At 30.2% G+C, this 20,231-nt stretch overlaps 1 protein-coding gene across 4 annotated transcripts in view; it reads right to left on the bottom strand.

Annotated features, from left to right (window-relative positions):
* LOC145268835 (uncharacterized) overlaps positions 1–20,231 on the bottom strand; it is a 1,065,816-nt gene that overhangs the window by 648,531 nt on the left and 397,054 nt on the right. For all 4 annotated transcript variants that reach the window (XM_080124499.1, XM_080124501.1, XM_080124498.1 and 1 more), the window contains 3 exons: positions 17,633–17,848; positions 13,301–13,524; positions 2,069–2,205 (listed from right to left, as the gene is read on the bottom strand). In XM_080124499.1, coding sequence (XP_079980625.1) covers positions 2,069–2,205; positions 13,301–13,524; positions 17,633–17,848 — 577 coding nt within the window. The remainder of the gene's footprint in view (positions 1–2,068; positions 2,206–13,300; positions 13,525–17,632; positions 17,849–20,231) is intronic.

The following is a 20,231-nucleotide window of genomic DNA, read 5'->3' on the forward strand; positions in this document are numbered from 1 at the left end:
AGATTAATCAGTCATTTTTGAATTCGTGCTTTTGTTAAGTAAACGCCTGGCAACGCTGGGTAGAAAACATTCATTCAGTTATCTATCTATCTATCTATCTATCTATCTATCTATCTATCTATCTATCTATCTATCTATCTATCTATCTGTCTATTTATCTATCTGTGTATTTATCTGTCTATTTATCTGTCTAATTATCTGTCTGTCTTACGGCACAATCACATTGACACACTGGTTCCCATCAGATCACTGAGGCTAAGCAACGTTGAGCCTAGTCAGTACTAAAATAGGTGACCAATTTGGTAATTCCAGGCATTGTATATCAAGGCCCGGAAACCACTCAGGGATAAGAGTTATTGTGTGTACACTGATCAATGGGATAGTATTGTAGTAATCGTTAGTATTGGAGTTTTGATAAAATGTCTTACTTAAGGGGGCGGTTCATCAGTAATTTGTATATGTTGGACTTGAACACATCCAAGTTGTAGTCAGGTGGGAAACACGCAAACGGAAGAGAGTTCCACAGGCGTGCATTTCTAAAAAAGAAGCTTTGTTCATGGAATCTACGTTTTGATTTAGGCACAGATAAAGAATGGGGAAAATTATTGACAGTAGTTTCAGCTAGACTGGTGTTTATCGTGAAAGATTGGCGAGGGGGAACCAGAGATTTACATCAAATCCGCTGCCAAGGTCGCTGGAAATATGGTAGATATCTCACTGCTGATGCCATTCTCTACCTATATAAGAGCCAGGTACGTCCAATGATGGCGTACTGTTGCCACTTCTGGGCAGGAGCTGCTAGAAAGACTTTATCCTGCCTTTAGTTTACGTCTGATTGCGATCCGGCCAGTCTTATGAATAACATGACAAAATTTACAAGCGGTCCCCGGTATATGCCTCCTACATACAGCGCCTGGTATTCCCAAATGGTTACCCATCTCGTACTGACTGAGCTCGACGTTGCTTGACTTCAGAGATCCAACATGGTAATAGGAATACATTATCATCCTCACCATTGTGCAAATTGGGGGGGGGTACTATCCATGACTGATCTCAGGCTGTCTGGAGATATCGGCTTTCTGCCACAAGATGCACTAAACATTGCTGTCATTGTTTTTTTTTTTTTCATTCCCCCAACCCCCTGACAGGGATACACATGCGACTGGGAGCCGCTTGTGAATTTCATACTACCATGAAATTTGCTCCTTTGGAGGAAGCTGGTTAAACCCGAACAGGGTTAGTGCTGACGCACATTTATGGAGTAAATAACACAGATTGAATTGCGCAAAATATGTTGAGTGAGCATATAGGTGCAGACAGGGTCAAAGGACCGTGTTGTGACATGTATCAAACTTGGTTGACCGGTCAGTTTTGCACCGGAAGTATTCGAATGGAAACGGACGTGACATGTAAGGTGTTCCAGTTTGAATAAGCTGACTTAAGTTTAGTGAGCTGGGTGCTAGAAGCCGAGGAAACAAGATAGGTTAAACAGGTCTCTCAATAAAGCAGCGACAGTCTCAAAGTGGAGACAGAGAAAAGCCACAAATCAGAGATCATCGATTTCACTCTGTAAGTGAAATAAACCAATTTACAAAAACATATTTTGCCTTGCATGCATGCTTGTTATAGCAAAACCCAGCTCGCCAAGACAATGACAAATCTCCTAGGCAGTGTCCAGTAGCAGAAACAGGTATGTCATCATGTTACATGTATTATATGTTCTAACTCACACACACAAAACAATAGATGAGTCACAGGCCGTTAAGTAAATAGACAAATTGAATAAGCAGTTATATACCCGATTTTAAAAGGACTAACCGTATCTCCGACGTAGACAGATGACATTATTAAACCAGGTAAGCAATGCTATTTTCAGTTACAGTTTAAAAATGAAGGAATATAGAATAACTCGCCGTTAATGTTCTTCAGGTGTTGGTTATTATTCTTGATTTCAAAGGGACTAACCGTAACTCCAATGTAGACAGATAACATACATCGCTATTAAACCACATAAACCATGCTATTTTCTGTTACAGTTTGTAAATTAAAGGAATCTAAGGTAACTCACCATTAATGTTCTTCAGGTGTTGGTTAAGAAATTTTAGGAGGTGTTGTTGAACGTAAAGGCTGACTTTGAGTTGATTTGCTTTTTTAGGTAGGGTGATAGTCGTGGTTGAATCCAGGATTCCAAGAATACCACGGAAGCTGAAAACAAAACAAGCACTTTTATTATATAAAGATATAATATAACTTCTGGTGTGCATTTCGGCACTTATGCATCTTAGAATTCCGCTCAGGACAAGGGGAGACAATTCAAGAAGTTCTTAAAATTTTTTTATCATTAATATAATTTAAAAAAAATAAAAATTGTTTTAATTTAACGATTAAAAGTTAAGTGACAGGTGCATGAAATTAATGAGGTCAAACATCACGTCATAGGGGAAACTTAACTTTGGCTGCAAACAAGTGTCTGCGTTTCCCACAAGATGTTGGGGGAAAATCAGCTCCCCATAAATAGAGGAGTGTCCAAATGATATAAAGGTTTTCCCACTCATTGATTAAACCTCATTACTTTTCTGGACGTCCCTGGACGAGTGGCAGGGGTTTGTTTTGCTACGGGTTAAGTTTCGCTTTTATACTTAAAAGCCAAAGAAACATGTGGAGAGTAAAAAATATCGCAAAAACAGTATGTAAAAGTCACCCAAATTAAATATACATGCGACCTTGTTTCGTAAATCATAGATATTATAATCTAGGTAGCATATAAAAGGCTCTAAGAAACAGTAACCGCCCTCACCCCGAAAAAAACCTTTGCCGGACATACACAGAAATGCACATACACACAAACACACACACATTTTCGCTTTTATATAATATATTTTAATTTAGTCATCATGAGTCTTGGTGCAGATTGCAAAGCAAATTTTGATTAAAAACTGATTCTACATTCAGTGTAACTTTCTCCATCAGTTGCATAATTTATTCAATTTATTCATTCATTCAGAATGATACGTCATTTCTATCTAAGCAACAGAAGCAATCAGCCATAAAAAGAATTGCGTATTCAAGTCTCACTTCCATTTACTCGAAATCCACATATTAATTCCCATCACGTAATATCCTCTTCTGGACATAACTGTCAAATAACTGACATAAATATGTATTTGTTTATTTTAATAATGATCAACCATTGCTTTATTGTAAATAGTAGCCCACGATTTCACTTACCAGAGTGTTCAATAACCGAAATGGATAAGAGCAAGGTTTCGTGATAATCGATAACTGATGAACTGAATAGAACTTTTATCGATAAGTTATGCGAAACTTTAACAACCCTTGAATTGTCTCCCCTTGTTCCAATTGGAATTCTTCAAAAATGAAAACGAAACAAAAACTTCCCAAAACGTAAAATGCAAAGCGAGTTGTCAAAGGTGTGGAAGGTCAAAGGTGACATGCATAGGAAGCAGTTTCATCTTTTTTATGTTTTTTTTTAGATTTTATGTTTTTTTATACTTTAATTCTCAACAAATATCACCTATTGCAATCGAGACGTAATATCTGATTTTTTTAGATTTTATGTTTTTTATACTTTAATTCTCAACAAATAGCACCTATTGCAATCGAGACGTAATATCTGATTTTTTTAGATTTTATGTTTTTTATACTTTAATTCTCAACAAATAGCACCTATTGCAATCGAGACGTAATATCTGATTTTTTTTAGATTTTATGTTTTTTATACTTTAATTCTCAACAAATAGCACCTATTGCAATCGAGACGTAATATCTGATTTTTTTTAGATTTTATGTTTTTTATACTTTAATTCGCAACAAATAGCACCTATTGCAATCGAGACGTAATATCTGATTTTTTTTAGATTTTATGTTTTTTATACTTTAATTCTCAACAAATAGCACCTATTGCAATCGAGACGTAATATCTGATTTTTTTAGATTTTATGTTTTTTATACTTTAATTCGCAACAAATAGCACCTATTGCAATCGAGACGTAATATCTGATTTTTTTAGATTTTATGTTTTTTATACTTTAATTCTCAACAAATAGCACCTATTGCCATCGAGACGTAATATCTGATTTTTTTAGATTTTATGTTTTTTATACTTTAATTCGCAACAAATAGCACCTATTGCAATCGAAACGTAATATCTGATTTTTTTAGATTTTATGTTTTTTATACTTTAATTCTCAACAAATAGCACCTATTGCAATCGAGACGTAATATCTGATTTTTTTAGATTTTATGTTTTTTATACTTTAATTCTCAACAAATAGCACCTATTGCAATCGAGACGTAATATCTGATTTTTTTTAGATTTTATGTTTTTTATACTTTAATTCGCAACAAATAGCACCTATTGCAATCGAGACGTAATATCTGATTTTTTAGATTTTATGTTTTTTATACTTTAATTCGCAACAAATAGCACCTATTGCAATCGAGACGTAATATCTGATTTTTTTAGATTTTATGTTTTTTATACTTTAATTCTCAACAAATAGCACCTATTGCAATCGAGACGTAATATCTGATTTTTATAGATTTTATGTTTTTTATTCTTTAATTCTCAACAAATAGCACCTATTGCAATCGAGACGTAATATCTGATTTTTTTAGATTTTATATTTTTTATACTTTAATTCTCAACAAATAGCACCTATTGCAATCGAGACGTAATATCTGATTTTTTTAGATTTTATGTTTTTTTATACTTTAATTCTCAACAAATAGCACCTATTGCAATCGAGACGTAATATCTGATTTTTTTAGATTTTATGTTTTGTATACTTTAATTCTCAACAAATAGCACCTATTGCAATCGAGACGTAATATCTGATTTTTTTTAGATTTTATGTTTTGTATACTTTAATTCGCAACAAATAGCACCTATTGCAATCGAGACGTAATATCTGATTTTTTTAGATTTTATGTTTTTTATACTTTAATTCGCAACAAATAGCACCTATTGCAATCGAGACGTAATATCTGATTTTTTTAGATTTTATGTTTTTTATACTTTAATTCTCAACAAATAGCACCTATTGCAATCGAGACGTAATATCTGATTTTTTTAGATTTTATGTTTTTTATACTTTAATTCTCAACAAATAGCACCTATTGCAATGGAGACGTAATATCTGATTTTTTTTAGATTTTATGTTTTTTATACTTTAATTCGCAACAAATAGCACCTATTGCAATCGAGACGTAATATCTGATTTTTTTAGATTTTATGTTTTTTATACTTTAATTCTCAACAAATAGCACCTATTGCAATCGAGACGTAATATCTGATTTTTTTAGATTTTATGTTTTTTATACTTTAATTCTCAACAAATAGCACCTATTGCAATCGAGACGTAATATCTGATTTTTTTAGATTTTATGTTTTTTATACTTTAATTCTCAACAAATAGCACCTATTGCAATCGAGACGTAATATCTGATTTTTTTTAGATTTTATGTTTTTTATACTTTAATTCGCAACAAATAGCACCTATTGCAATCGAGACGTAATATCTGATTTTTTTAGATTTTATGTTTTTTATACTTTAATTCGCAACAAATAGCACCTATTGCAATCGAGACGTAATATCTGATTTTTTTAGATTTTATGTTTTTTATACTTTAATTCTCAACAAATAGCACCTATTGCAATCGAGACGTAATATCTTATTTTTTTTAGATTTTATGTTTTTTATACTTTAATTCGCAACAAATAGCACCTATTGCAATCGAGACGTAATATCTTATTTTTTTAGATTTTATGTTTTTTATACTTTAATTCTCAACAAATAGCACCTATTGCAATCGAGACGTAATATCTGATTTTTTTAGATTTTATGTTTTTTATACTTTAATTCTCAACAAATAGCACCTATTGCAATCGAGACGTAATATCTGATTTTTTTAGATTTTATGTTTTTTATACTTTAATTCGCAACAAATAGCACCTATTGCAATCGAGACGTAATATCTGATTTTTTTTAGATTTTATGTTTTTTATACTTTAATTCGCAACAAATAGCACCTATTGCAATCGAGACGTAATATCTGATTTTTTTTAGATTTTATGTTTTTTATACTTTAATTCTCAACAAATAGCACCTATTGCAATCGAGACGTAATATCTGATTTTTTTTAGATTTTATGTTTTTTATACTTTAATTCTCAACAAATAGCACCTATTGCAATCGAGACGTAATATCTGATTTTTTTAGATTTTATGTTTTTTATACTTTAATTCTCAACAAATAGCACCTATTGCAATCGAGACGTAATATCTGATTTTTTTTAGATTTTGTGTTTTTTATACTTTAATTCGCAACAAATCGCACCTATTGCAATCGAGACGTAATATCTGATTTTTTTAGATTTTATGTTTTTTATACTTTAATTCTCAACAAATAGCACCTATTGCAATCGAGACGTAATATCTGATTTTTTTTAGATTTTACGTTTTTTATACTTTAATTCGCAACAAATAGCACCTATTGCAATCGAGACGTAATATCTGATTTTTTTTAGATTTTATGTTTTTTATACTTTAATTCGAAACAAATAGCGCCTATTGCAATCGAGACGTAATATCTGATTTTTTTAGATTTTATGTTTTTTATACTTTAATTCTCAACAAATAGCACCTATTGCAATCGAGACGTAATATCTGATTTTTTTAGATTTTATGTTTTTTATACTTTAATTCTCAACAAATAGCACCTATTGCAATCGAGACGTAATATCTGATTTTTTTTAGATTTTATGTTTTTATACTTTAATTCGCAACAAATAGCACCTATTGCAATCGAGACGTAATATCTGATTTTTTTAGATTTTATGTTTTTTATACTTTAATTCGCAACAAATAGCACCTATTGCAATCGAGGCGTAATATCTGATTTTTTTAGATTTTATGTTTTTTATACTTTAATTCTCAACAAATAGCACCTATTGCAATCGAGACGTAATATCTGATTTTTTTTAGATTTTATTTTTTTTATACTTTAATTCGCAACAAATAGCACCTATTGCAATCGAGACGTAATATCTGATTTTTTTAGATTTTATGTTTTTTATACTTTAATTCTCAACAAATAGCACCTATTGCAATCGAGACGTAATATCTGATTTTTTTAGATTTTATGTTTTTTATACTTTAATTCTCAACAAATAGCACCTATTGCAATCGAGACGTAATATCTGATTTTTTTAGATTTTATGTTTTTTATACTTTAATTCTCAACAAATAGCACCTATTGCAATCGAGACGTAATATCTGATTTTTTTTCGATTTTATGTTTTTTATACTTAAATTCGCAACAAATAGCACCTTTTGCAATCGAGACGTAATATCTGATTTTTTTAGATTTTATGTTTTTTATACTTTAATTCGCAACAAATAGCACCTATTGCAATCGAGACGTAATATCTGATTTTTTTAGATTTTATGTTTTTTATACTTTAATTCTCAACAAATAGCACCTATTGCAATCGAGACGTAATATCTGATTTTTTTAGATTTTATGTTTTTTATACTTTAATTCTCAACAAATAGCACCTATTGCAATCGAGACGTAATATCTGATTTTTTTAGATTTTATGTTTTTTATACTTTAATTCTCAACAAATAGCACCTATTGCAATCGAGACGTAATATCTGATTTTTTTAGATTTTATGTTTTTTATACTTTAATTCTCAACAAATAGCACCTATTGCAATCGAGACGTAATATCTGATTTTTTTAGATTTTATGTTTTTTATACTTTAATTCGCAACAAATAGCACCTATTGCAATCGAGACGTAATATCTGATTTTTTTAGATTTTATGTTTTTTATACTTTAATTCGCAACAAATAGCACCTATTGCAATCGAGACGTAATATCTGATTTTTTTAGATTTTATGTTTTTTATACTTTAATTCTCAACAAATAGCACCTATTGCAATCGAGACGTAATATCTGATTTTTTTTAGATTTTATGTTTTTTATACTTTAATTCGCAACAAATAGCACCTATTGCAATCGAGACGTAATATCTGATTTTTTTAGATTTTATGTTTTTTATACTTTAATTCTCAACAAATAGCACCTATTGCAATCGAGACGTAATATCTGATTTTTTTAGATTTTATGTTTTTTATACTTTAATTCTCAACAAATAGCACCTTTTGCAATCGAGACGTAATATCTGATTTTTTTAGATTTTATGTTTTTTATACTTTAATTCGCAACAAATAGCACCTATTGCAATCGAGACGTAATATCTGATTTTTTTAGATTTTATGTTTTTTATACTTTAATTCTCAACAAATAGCACCTATTGCAATCGAGACGTAATATCTGATTTTTTTAGATTTTATGTTCTTTATACTTTAATTCGCAACAAATAGCACCTATTGCAATCGAGACGTAATATCTGATTTTTTTAGATTTTATGTTTTTTATACTTTAATTCTCAACAAATAGCACCTATTGCAATCGAGACGTAATATCTGATTTTTTTAGATTTTATGTTTTTTATACTTTAATTCTCAACAAATAGCACCTATTGCAATCGAGACGTAATATCTGATTTTTTTAGATTTTATGTTTTTTATACTTTAATTCGCAACAAATAGCACCTATTGCAATCGAGACGTAATATCTGATTTTTTTAGATTTTATGTTTTTTATACTTTAATTCTCAACAAATAGCACCTATTGCAATCGAGACGTAATATCTGATTTTTTTAGATTTTATGTTTTTTATACTTTAATTCTCAACAAATAGCACCTATTGCAATCGAGACGTAATATCTGATTTTTTTTAGATTTTATGTTTTTTATACTTTAATTCTCAACAAATAGCACCTATTGCAATCGAGACGTAATATCTGATTTTTTTTAGATTTTATTTTTTTTATACTTTAATTCGCAACAAATAGCACCTATTGCAATCGAGACGTAATATCTGATTTTTTTAGATTTTATGTTTTTTATACTTTAATTCTCAACAAATAGCACCTATTGCAATCGAGACGTAATATCTGATTTTTTTAGATTTTATGTTTTTTATACTTTAATTCTCAACAAATAGCACCTATTGCAATCGAGACGTAATATCTGATTTTTTTTAGATTTTATGTTTTTTATACTTTAATTCGCAACAAATAGCACCTATTGCAATCGAGACGTAATATCTGATTTTTTTAGATTTTATGTTTTTTATACTTTAATTCGCAACAAATAGCACCTATTGCAATCGAGACGTAATATCTGATTTTTTTAGATTTTATGTTTTTTATACTTTAATTCTCAACAAATAGCACCTATTGCAATCGAGACGTAATATCTGATTTTTTTAGATTTTATGTTTTTTATACTTTAATTCTCAACAAATAGCACCTTTTGCAATCGAGACGTAATATCTGATTTTTTTAGATTTTATGTTTTTTATACTTTAATTCGCAACAAATAGCACCTATTGCAATCGAGACGTAATATCTGATTTTTTTAGATTTTATGTTTTTTATACTTTAATTCTCAACAAATAGCACCTATTGCAATCGAGACGTAATATCTGATTTTTTTAGATTTTATGTTTTTTATACTTTAATTCGCAACAAATAGCACCTATTGCAATCGAGACGTAATATCTGATTTTTTTAGATTTTATGTTTTTTATACTTTAATTCTCAACAAATAGCACCTATTGCAATCGAGACGTAATATCTGATTGTTTTAGATTTTATGTTTTTTATACTTTAATTCGCAACAAATAGCACCTATTGCAATCGAGACGTAATATCTGATTTTTTTAGGTTTTATGTTTTTTATACTTTAATTCTCAACAAATAGCACCTATTGCAATCGAGACGTAATATCTGATTTTTTTAGATTTTATGTTTTTTATACTTTAATTCTCAACAAATAGCACCTATTGCAATCGAGACGTAATATCTGATTTTTTTAGATTTTATGTTTTTTATACTTTAATTCGCAACAAATAGCACCTATTGCAATCGAGACGTAATATCTGATTTTTTTAGATTTTATGTTTTTTATACTTTAATTCGCAACAAATAGCACCTATTGCAATCGAGACGTAATATCTGATTTTTTTAGATTTTATGTTTTTTATACTTTAATTCTCAACAAATAGCACCTATTGCAATCGAGACGTAATATCTGATTTTTTTTAGATTTTATGTTTTTTATACTTTAATTCTCAACAAATAGCACCTATTGCAATCGAGACGTAATATCTGATTTTTTTTAGATTTTATTTTTTTTATACTTTAATTCGCAACAAATAGCACCTATTGCAATCGAGACGTAATATAATTTTTTTAGATTTTATGTTTTTTATACTTTAATTCTCAACAAATAGCACCTATTGCAATCGAGACGTAATATCTGATTTTTTTAGATTTTATGTTTTTTATACTTTAATTCTCAACAAATAGCACCTATTGCAATCGAGACGTAATATCTGATTTTTTTTAGATTTTATGTTTTTTATACTTTAATTCGCAACAAATAGCACCTATTGCAATCGAGACGTAATATCTGATTTTTTTAGATTTTATGTTTTTTATACTTTAATTCGCAACAAATAGCACCTATTGCAATCGAGACGTAATATCTGATTTTTTTAGATTTTATGTTTTTTATACTTTAATTCTCAACAAATAGCACCTATTGCAATCGAGACGTAATATCTGATTTTTTTAGATTTTATGTTTTTTATACTTTAATTCGCAACAAATAGCACCTATTGCAATCGAGACGTAATATCTGATTTTTTTAGATTTTATGTTTTTTATACTTTAATTCTCAACAAATAGCACCTATTGCAATCGAGACGTAATATCTGATTTTTTTAGATTTTATGTTTTTTATACTTTAATTCGCAACAAATAGCACCTATTGCAATCGAGACGTAATATCTGATTTTTTTAGATTTTATGTTTTTTATACTTTAATTCTCAACAAATAGCACCTATTGCAATCGAGACGTAATATCTGATTTTTTTAGATTTTATGTTTTTTATACTTTAATTCTCAACAAATAGCACCTATTGCAATCGAGACGTAATATCTGATTTTTTTAGATTTTATGTTTTTTATACTTTAATTCGCAACAAATAGCACCTATTGCAATCGAGACGTAATATCTGATTTTTTTAGATTTTATGTTTTTTATACTTTAATTCGCAACAAATAGCACCTATTGCAATCGAGACGTAATATCTGATTTTTTTAGATTTTATGTTTTTTATACTTTAATTCTCAACAAATAGCACCTATTGCAATCGAGACGTAATATCTGATTTTTTTTAGATTTTATGTTTTTTATACTTTAATTCTCAACAAATAGCACCTATTGCAATCGAGACGTAATATCTGATTTTTTTTAGATTTTATTTTTTTTATACTTTAATTCGCAACAAATAGCACCTATTGCAATCGAGACGTAATATCTGATTTTTTTAGATTTTATGTTTTTTATACTTTAATTCTCAACAAATAGCACCTATTGCAATCGAGACGTAATATCTGATTTTTTTAGATTTTATGTTTTTTATACTTTAATTCTCAACAAATAGCACCTATTGCAATCGAGACGTAATATCTGATTTTTTTTAGATTTTATGTTTTTTATACTTTAATTCGCAACAAATAGCACCTATTGCAATCGAGACGTAATATCTGATTTTTTTAGATTTTATGTTTTTTATACTTTAATTCGCAACAAATAGCACCTATTGCAATCGAGACGTAATATCTGATTTTTTTAGATTTTATGTTTTTTATACTTTAATTCTCAACAAATAGCACCTATTGCAATCGAGACGTAATATCTGATTTTTTTAGATTTTATGTTTTTTATACTTTAATTCTCAACAAATAGCACCTATTGCAATCGAGACGTAATATCTGATTTTTTTAGATTTTATGTTTTTTATACTTTAATTCTCAACAAATAGCACCTATTGCAATCGAGACGTAATATCTGATTTTTTTAGATTTTATGTTTTTTATACTTTAATTCTCAACAAATAGCACCTATTGCAATCGAGACGTAATATCTGATTTTTTTAGATTTTATGTTTTTTATACTTTAATTCTCAACAAATAGCACCTATTGCAATCGTGACGTAATATCTGATTTTTTTTGCAATCGAGACGTAATATCTGATTTTTTTAGATTTTATGTTTTTTATACTTTAATTCTCAACAAATAGCACCTATTGCAATCGAGACGTAATATCTGATTTTTTTTAGATTTTATGTTTTTTATACTTTAATTCGCAACAAATAGCACCTATTGCAATCGAGACGTAATATCTGATTCTTTTTAGATTTTATGTTTTTTATACTTTAATTCGCAACAAATCGCACCTATTGCAATCGAGACGTAATATCTGATTTTTTTAGATTTTATGTTTTTTATACTTTAATTCTCAACAAATAGCACCTATTGCAATCGAGACGTAATATCTGATTTTTTTAGATTTTATGTTTTTTATACTTTAATTCTCAACAAATAGCACCTATTGCAATCGAGACGTAATATCTGATTTTTTTAGATTTTATGTTTTGTATACTTTAATTCTCAACAAATAGCACCTATTGCAATCGAGACGTAATATCTGATTTTTTTAGATTTTGTTTTTTATACTTTAATTCTCAACAAATAGCACCTATTGCAATCGAGACGTAATATCTGATTTTTTTAGATTTTATGTTTTTATACTTTAATTCTCAACAAATAGCACCTATTGCAATCGAGACGTAATATCTGATTTTTTTAGATTTTATGTTTTTTATACTTTAATTCTCAACAAATAGCACCTATTGCAATCGAGACGTAATATCTGATTTTTTTAGATTTTATGTTTTTTATACTTTAATTCTCAACAAATAGCACCTATTGCAATCGAGACGTAATATCTGATTTTTTTAGATTTTATGTTTTTTATACTTTAATTCTCAACAAATAGCACCTATTGCAATCGAGACGTAATATCTGATTTTTTTAGATTTTATGTTTTTTATACTTTAATTCTCAACAAATAGCACCTATTGCAATCGAGACGTAATATCTGATTTTAAAAGGACCAACTGTAGCCCCAACATAAACAGATGACGTACATAAACCACATAAACCATGTTATTTTCAGTTACACTTTGAAAGTTACAAATATAGTACATGTAAAACAGGCATATAATCGAGAGGAGGAGGAGGAGGAAGATGGGAGGAGGAGGAGTAGTAGTAGGAGGAAACATTTAACCTTTCAAAATTGAGACCGTTCATGACGGATGGCAAGCTCTGCAAGAATTCTTGCATCACAATCAGATACGAACTCCTGTCCATCCAGTTCATGTTGAAACCCAACTCAAATGCGATCCGCTCGGAGAAGACCCCGGTCAAAAGTTTCTGGAACTTCATCGTTTCACCCGCAAGGGCCGCATAGTCAGTTTTTTCTCTGAAACCCGTGAAGAACGCTTTCTCCATCTGTAAATTCAGAACAGAAAAAAAAGAAAAAAATGTACGGTTTTATTTCATACTAGCAGGCCGCCCGGCATTGCCTGATCATAAAATATACATAAATATTATATTTTAATTAATACAGAAACAAAGACATGTGCATGCGAGTATTATGTTTTTTTTTCTAAACAGTTCACTTCTTATATATTATTTAATTGGAATTCATTATTGAGATGAGTATTATTTATTAATTCATTTATTACGAACTATTATCCTCATCTTTCTTAGTTGTTGTTTCACAACGTTTCGGCCAACTATTCCTCTGGCCTTCGTCAGGTGGTAACCGCAATGGGATAGAAACTCCGAATCTCCTAATTGCATCCTCAGCAATTACTGCCTTCCATAGTTGTTGTAGTTGTCTCACCACGGCTAGCTTGGCCAAAACGTGGTGAGACAAAAACAACTATGGAAGGCAGTAATTGCTGAAAATGCAATTAGGAGATTCAGAGTTCCTATCCCATAGCGATTACCACCTGACGAAGGCCAGAAGAATAGTTGGCCGAAACGTCATAAAACAAGTAAAAAAAAAAAAAAAATGATGATAATAGTCCGCGATAAATAAATTAGTTCACGTCATGTAAATAAAAAAAAATACTCAAGTTTGTTGTATTGTGGGGGTTTCATATTAACGAGGTGACGGGGGATTCATATTGAAGAGAGACGGCGGGGAAATATATATAACAATGATGACGGGGAGAGGAGAGAGGGAGACATTTATACATATACAGTTCTGTTCCGAGATGCTTGGGACTTCATATATATATATATATATATATATATATATATATATATATATATATATATATATATATATGAGGGTGATAGATGTACAGTTATTATATTTCTTGTAACATATATAGAAAGGAGGAGAGATACATGTCCTTGGAACGGTTACACAAAGTTCTTTATAAGATGATTAACAGATTACGTTTTGGTTGTTTAATGATGACACATGACAACAGTCTTACAAAACACAAAGATGATACTTTATTCATTGGACCGGTCGAATGCTGATGACGCCAGGAATTCAAATTCGGGATCTACATAGCTTACTGGTCTTCCTTTCGCTTCCAAAGGATCAGGTGACCACTGACTGCGAACTGACTGACTCAACTCTCCGACTGCCTTGCAGACTGACTACCAGCTCTTCTGCCTGATCTGACTAACTCTAGCTCCCTTTTGCTATGACGTCAAAAGTGTGTTTCTCAAAGATAGCCAATTCACGTGGCTATGCTCACGTTTTTTCCAAACACGCTTTTGACAACAAAAAGAATTCTCAATATACACTCTAACCTATTTTTTAACAATGTATTTTTAATTTGTATTGTTCATTCTTTTAAGCTGACATTTTTAATATTCAGCTTTATAAAAGAATGAACAATCAATTCTTTTTACAATATAAACAATATCTAACTATTTCTAATAGAATTTAACAATAGACCTTTTTAACATTCTGATTTCTAACATTCTATCTCTGAACCTTGCTTACAAGGTTCGAGTCTCGGCTTCTCCTAATCTCATTTTAACTTATCTAATGTTCTTCTTATTTACATGGAAAGGGGAAGCCCTTTTTCCTGTAACAAAGTTGAAATCAAAACCCAAACCCAGTGAGTCACGTGCTGTAACCATTAGACCAGCTTGACACGATTTTTAAAAAGTATTTTCAAACCTACTTATTCTTAACATTAGTAATCTTTCATGTGAAAGATAAGTTGGGGAAAATGAGTTAAAAATAAAAAACTATACAAAATACTGTAAAAAACCCACCGAATATATGTCTGCTTATGTCACGGTAACATATATTGAGCGAGTTTCTAACAGTATTTTGTCTAGTTTTTTTTTAGTTTTAACTTGTTTTCCCAAACTTAAAATGTTTCATTAGAGAGTCGGGCGCCATTTTTAATTTTCAAATGCATCGGTAAACACTGTATGTTTTTCAAGCCGAATAAAGATGTTACATTAAATAAAAACACTAAAATAAATTATCCAGTTAGGTAGAAAAGTAATTTATCTTGCCTCTGATAACATTTATTTGTTATATATTTTTTTTTGATAACTTTTTCGGATCTATGTGAATAGTAAAACAAAGACAAATGTTTTTGTCTGTAAATGAGCTTTGTGAGACACCCCTCAAGTGTTAACTGTCTGTCTCCTCCACCAGCATCAATAATGTATCTCCTCTCTGGTGTAAAAAGAACTGTAGAAATGTCTCTCACTATTCTGATATAAATGTTATATATGTACCCCCCTTGTTATAAATGTATCCCTGTTATCTGTTCCCTCTGATATACACTCGACGACATAGTTTCTAACAGTATTTTGTCTAGTTTTTTTTTTAGTTTTAACTTGTTTTCCCAAACTTACCATGTTCATCAGAGAGTCGGGCGCTATTTGTAATTTTCAAATGCATCGGTAAACACTGTATGTATCCCTGTTATCTGTTCCCTCTGATATACACTCGACGATATATACCCTGAGATACGGTTCTGATATATGTACCTCATTACACAACATAGTTATCGTAAATGAGGACTTCATGCAGACTGTACAATTGGTGAATTCGACGTAAAAGCCCAAATGGAGTTAACAATAGCTGCAGGTTCAAATCCCTACTTGCAGTTGCTTGTAATGCCACACTGATGAGCTATGATACAGCGAAACAGTACTGTTTGTGGATGACTATAAATCTTCCCTATCTTGGGTTGAGCATATTGGGAAGTGATATACAAACTGCCATTAGCATATTAAACGATGCTCTTTGTGTAAACAAATCAGGCTTAGGCATTTGGACGATGTCAAAACATCGTTAATTCGCTACCCACATAGCAGCAGTCGAATAGCGTAATGGTGAGAAGAGTTGACTGTTGTTTGGGTGGTCGAGTTTCAATTCTGGCTTGAATGAGTTGCTTGTCTAGCCACACTGACGAGCTGTGTTACAACGAAACTACTGTATGTGGATGACTATATATATAATAAACAAATACATTCTACCGGAAACAATGAATCATGTCGAAAGGACGTGGAAGGAAACAAAAGAAACAAGAAAGGATGCGGAACAAATCAGAAGCTTTTAGGTACTTTGTGGCTTAGTGGGGGATGCTCTTTTCTCTTCCCTGCAACCTCTCTCCCACAGAAGAGACGTTGCGAGCCTGTCTTTATTTTATCGTTATTTCCATGGCAGGTGCTCGTCTGAGCTCGAATCTCTCGTCCCCCCTCGCCAATCATTCACGAAAAACACCCGTCTAGCTGAAACCACTGTCAATAATTTTCCCCACTCTTTATCTGTGCCTAAATCAAAATTCAATGAACAAAACTTCTTTCTTAGAAGTGCACGCCTGTGGAACTCTCTGCCGCTTGCCTGTTTTCCTCCTGACTTCAACTTGGATGTCTTCAAGTCCAACATAAACAAATTCCTGATGAACCGCCCCCTTAAGTAATGACACTTTATCAAATCTCCAATACTAACTATTACTACGATACTATCCCATTGATTACTGTACACACAATAACCCTTATTCTCGAGTGGCTCCTGGGCCTTGATAAGTGGTGACCTCCATGTAAAAAAAAATATATATGTGGAGACAAAACATTTGTTGACAAAAAAATTTCTGTACTTTCACCTAACAGTTTACGGTTTTCATAAAAATCATTCTTTTCTTATAAAAAAACAACTTCTGTTGACAAAAAGAAAAAAAAACGTTTACTGCAAGTTTTTTTTTGAAAAATAAAAACAACAAAAAAAAAAACGTATTAACAATTTACAGTTAAAAAAAGTTTCTGGAAAAAATTTTTTGTTGAATAAAATAAAATTTAATAAATACAAAATGCAACTTTTCTTGAAAAGAAATATTCAGTAAATTTACGGTATTTTTTAAATTTTTATTTTATTTTCATTTTTTTTCAGATATGATCGTTTTGAAATTCGTCTACGTCTATTAATTCGCTCTGTTTAACCCGGTGATTGCCGGTCGATCCCGAGCCATGATTGACCGAAAATCCCGAGGATCCGAGTCAGATACTGTAATAGTACCAAAAACAGATTAAGAAGAAAAAAAAATGTGATTTTACCACTTACCGCTGCTATCAACTCTGACATTCCCTGGATTGATGAAAGTTCCGATAATAGAAGCGAAGGATTAAACTTCAAGAAGACATCTCCGCAGACCGATGACTGCAGCATTTCAAGAGTGAAATCGGAATTGGTAAATCTTTTAGTTACAAAAATCTTAGAGAAGATATTGAGATCTTTGCAAATGTTTCGCCAATTGTTGATATTAAACACATCGGACATCTGCAAAAAAAAAAAAAAAAAAAAATATTGTTTTGATTATAAGGTCAGTTTTTAAATTTGTTTGGGTTGTTTTGTTTTACGGCATATCAACCCTTTTCAGGTTATTTAATGCCGAATGCAGTTACTTTAGAAATAATTTTCATGTTGCATCCAGTTATTTTGTAGAAGGTTTTTATCTTTCAAGCTCTTTGTATCTTCAATCGTTAGTTTGTAATGTTTGGTTTGGTTGTTTTGTAGTGGATTTTATCGTTTTTGTTCCCCGCCCTGCAAAACATGAATGAGTTTTGCAATGGGAGAGGGTGGGGAGGGTCACAGTATCCGTGTTTGGTACATTTTAAGTTAGGAAACCAGTAAGGAAGTGGCAGAGATAGAAAGAGAAAGGGAAATGGGAAGAAGGAAAAAGGGGAAAAGGTGGGTTTTGTTTTGGTTTTGTTTTTTGTTTTGTTTTGGTTTTGGTTTTGGTTTTGGTTTTGTTTTGTTTTTTGTTTTGTTTTTGTTTTGTTTTTGGTTTTGTTTTTGGTTTTGTTTTTGGTTTTGTTTTTGTTTTTGTTTTGTTTTTGTTTTGTTTTTTGTTTTGTTTTTGTTTTGTTTTTTGTTTTGTTTTTGTTTTGTTTTGTTTTTGTTTTTTGTTTTGTTTTTGTTTTTGGTTTTGTTTTTGGTTTTGGTTTTGTTTTTGGTTTTGGTTTTGTTTTTGTTTTTGGTTTTGGTTTTGTTTTTGTTTTTGGTTTTGGTTTTGTTTTTGTTTTTGGTTTTGGTTTTGTTTTTGTTTTTGGTTTTGGTTTTGTTTTTGTTTTTGGTTTTGTTTTTGGTTTTGGTTTTGTTTTTGGTTTTGTTTTTGTTTTTGTTTTTGGTTTTGGTTTTGTTTTTGGTTTTGGTTTTGGTTTTGTTTTTGGTTTTGGTTTTGTTTTTGGTTTTGTTTTTGTTTTTGGTTTTGTTTTTGTTTTTGGTTTTGTTTTTGTTTTTGGTTTTGTTTTTGGTTTTGGTTTTGTTTTTGTTTTTGGTTTTGGTTTTGTTTTTGTTTTTGGTTTTGGTTTTGTTTTTGGTTTTGGTTTTGTTTTTGGTTTTGGTTTTGTTTTTGGTTTTGGTTTTGGTTTTGTTTTTGGTTTTGGTTTTGTTTTTGGTTTTGGTTTTGTTTTTGGTTTTGGTTTTGGTTTTGTTTTTGGTTTTGGTTTTGTTTTTGGTTTTGGTTTTGTTTTTGTTTTTGGTTTTGGTTTTGTTTTTGTTTTTGGTTTTGTTTTTGTTTTTGGTTTTGTTTTTGGTTTTGGTTTTGGTTTTGTTTTTGTTTTTGTTTTTGGTTTTGTTTTTGGTTTTGGTTTTGGTTTTGTTTTTGTTTTTGTTTTTGTTTTTGGTTTTGTTTTTGGTTTTGTTTTTGTTTTTGTTTTTGGTTTTGTTTTTGTTTTTGGTTTTGGTTTTTGTTTTGTTTTTGTTTTTGGTTTTGTTTTTGGTTTTGTTTTTGTTTTTGTTTTTGGTTTTGTTTTTGGTTTTGTTTTTGTTTTTGGTTTTGTTTTTGTTTTTGGTTTTGTTTTTGTTTTTGGTTTTGTTTTTGTTTTTGGTTTTGTTTTTGTTTTTGGTTTTGTTTTTGGTTTTGTTTTTCTTTTTGTTTTTTGTTTTGTTTTTGGTTTTGTTTTTTGTTCTTTGTTTTGGTTTTTAGTTTTGTTTTCGTTTTGTTTTGGGAGAACATAATTAAGTTTTGCAAAAGGAAGCAGAAAAATAAATTAAAGCATCAATGTTAGGTGAATTTCATCAAAGTAAGCCAATATCTTCGGCCAGCCTGACCTGGTAGAACCACTTAAATTTGTTCTTCATGAAAAACACAAATGGCCTTACATTAGTAGGTACGTGCAAAATGAATAGCCGAGGGGGTCAAAATGCATAAACATTTTGACCCCCTCTCATTACTTAAAATTTCAGCAAAAAAAGCAGGAAATTAACCAATTTTAAATGAAACTTTCAGTATTTATCAAATAATGATCACAGAATATAGTGAACCCATTATTTTTTTATTTTAATCTCAGTGGAAATGTGTTAATTTGTTTAAATCTGTTTTCAAGAAAAAATATAAACATAGTTTAGAGTATTTTGAAATCATTGCAGCAAGTTTTAGTTTTCCCTCCATCGGTTTGGAGAAAATTATATACATATATATATATATATGTTAACCGTGACACCCTGCACTGAAGATTCCCGAAAGGATGAAACACTAGTGTCTGTAGGTATTTAATAATTATTATAGTAAATAATAATGTCAGCCTCTTTAAGAAACTCGTTTCTTATCGTTGAGCACTTTCAGTTGTAATAAAGTCCGTCAATTTAGCTCTTAAGCAAAGATCATCGTATAACGATTAGATCACTGTGACTGACGTTAAAAACATTTAAACATAAA

Source organism: Euprymna scolopes, chromosome 44 (assembly GCF_053919585.1).
Source record: "Euprymna scolopes isolate OS-2025 chromosome 44, ASM5391958v1, whole genome shotgun sequence".
NCBI lineage: Eukaryota > Metazoa > Mollusca > Cephalopoda > Sepiida > Sepiolidae > Euprymna > Euprymna scolopes.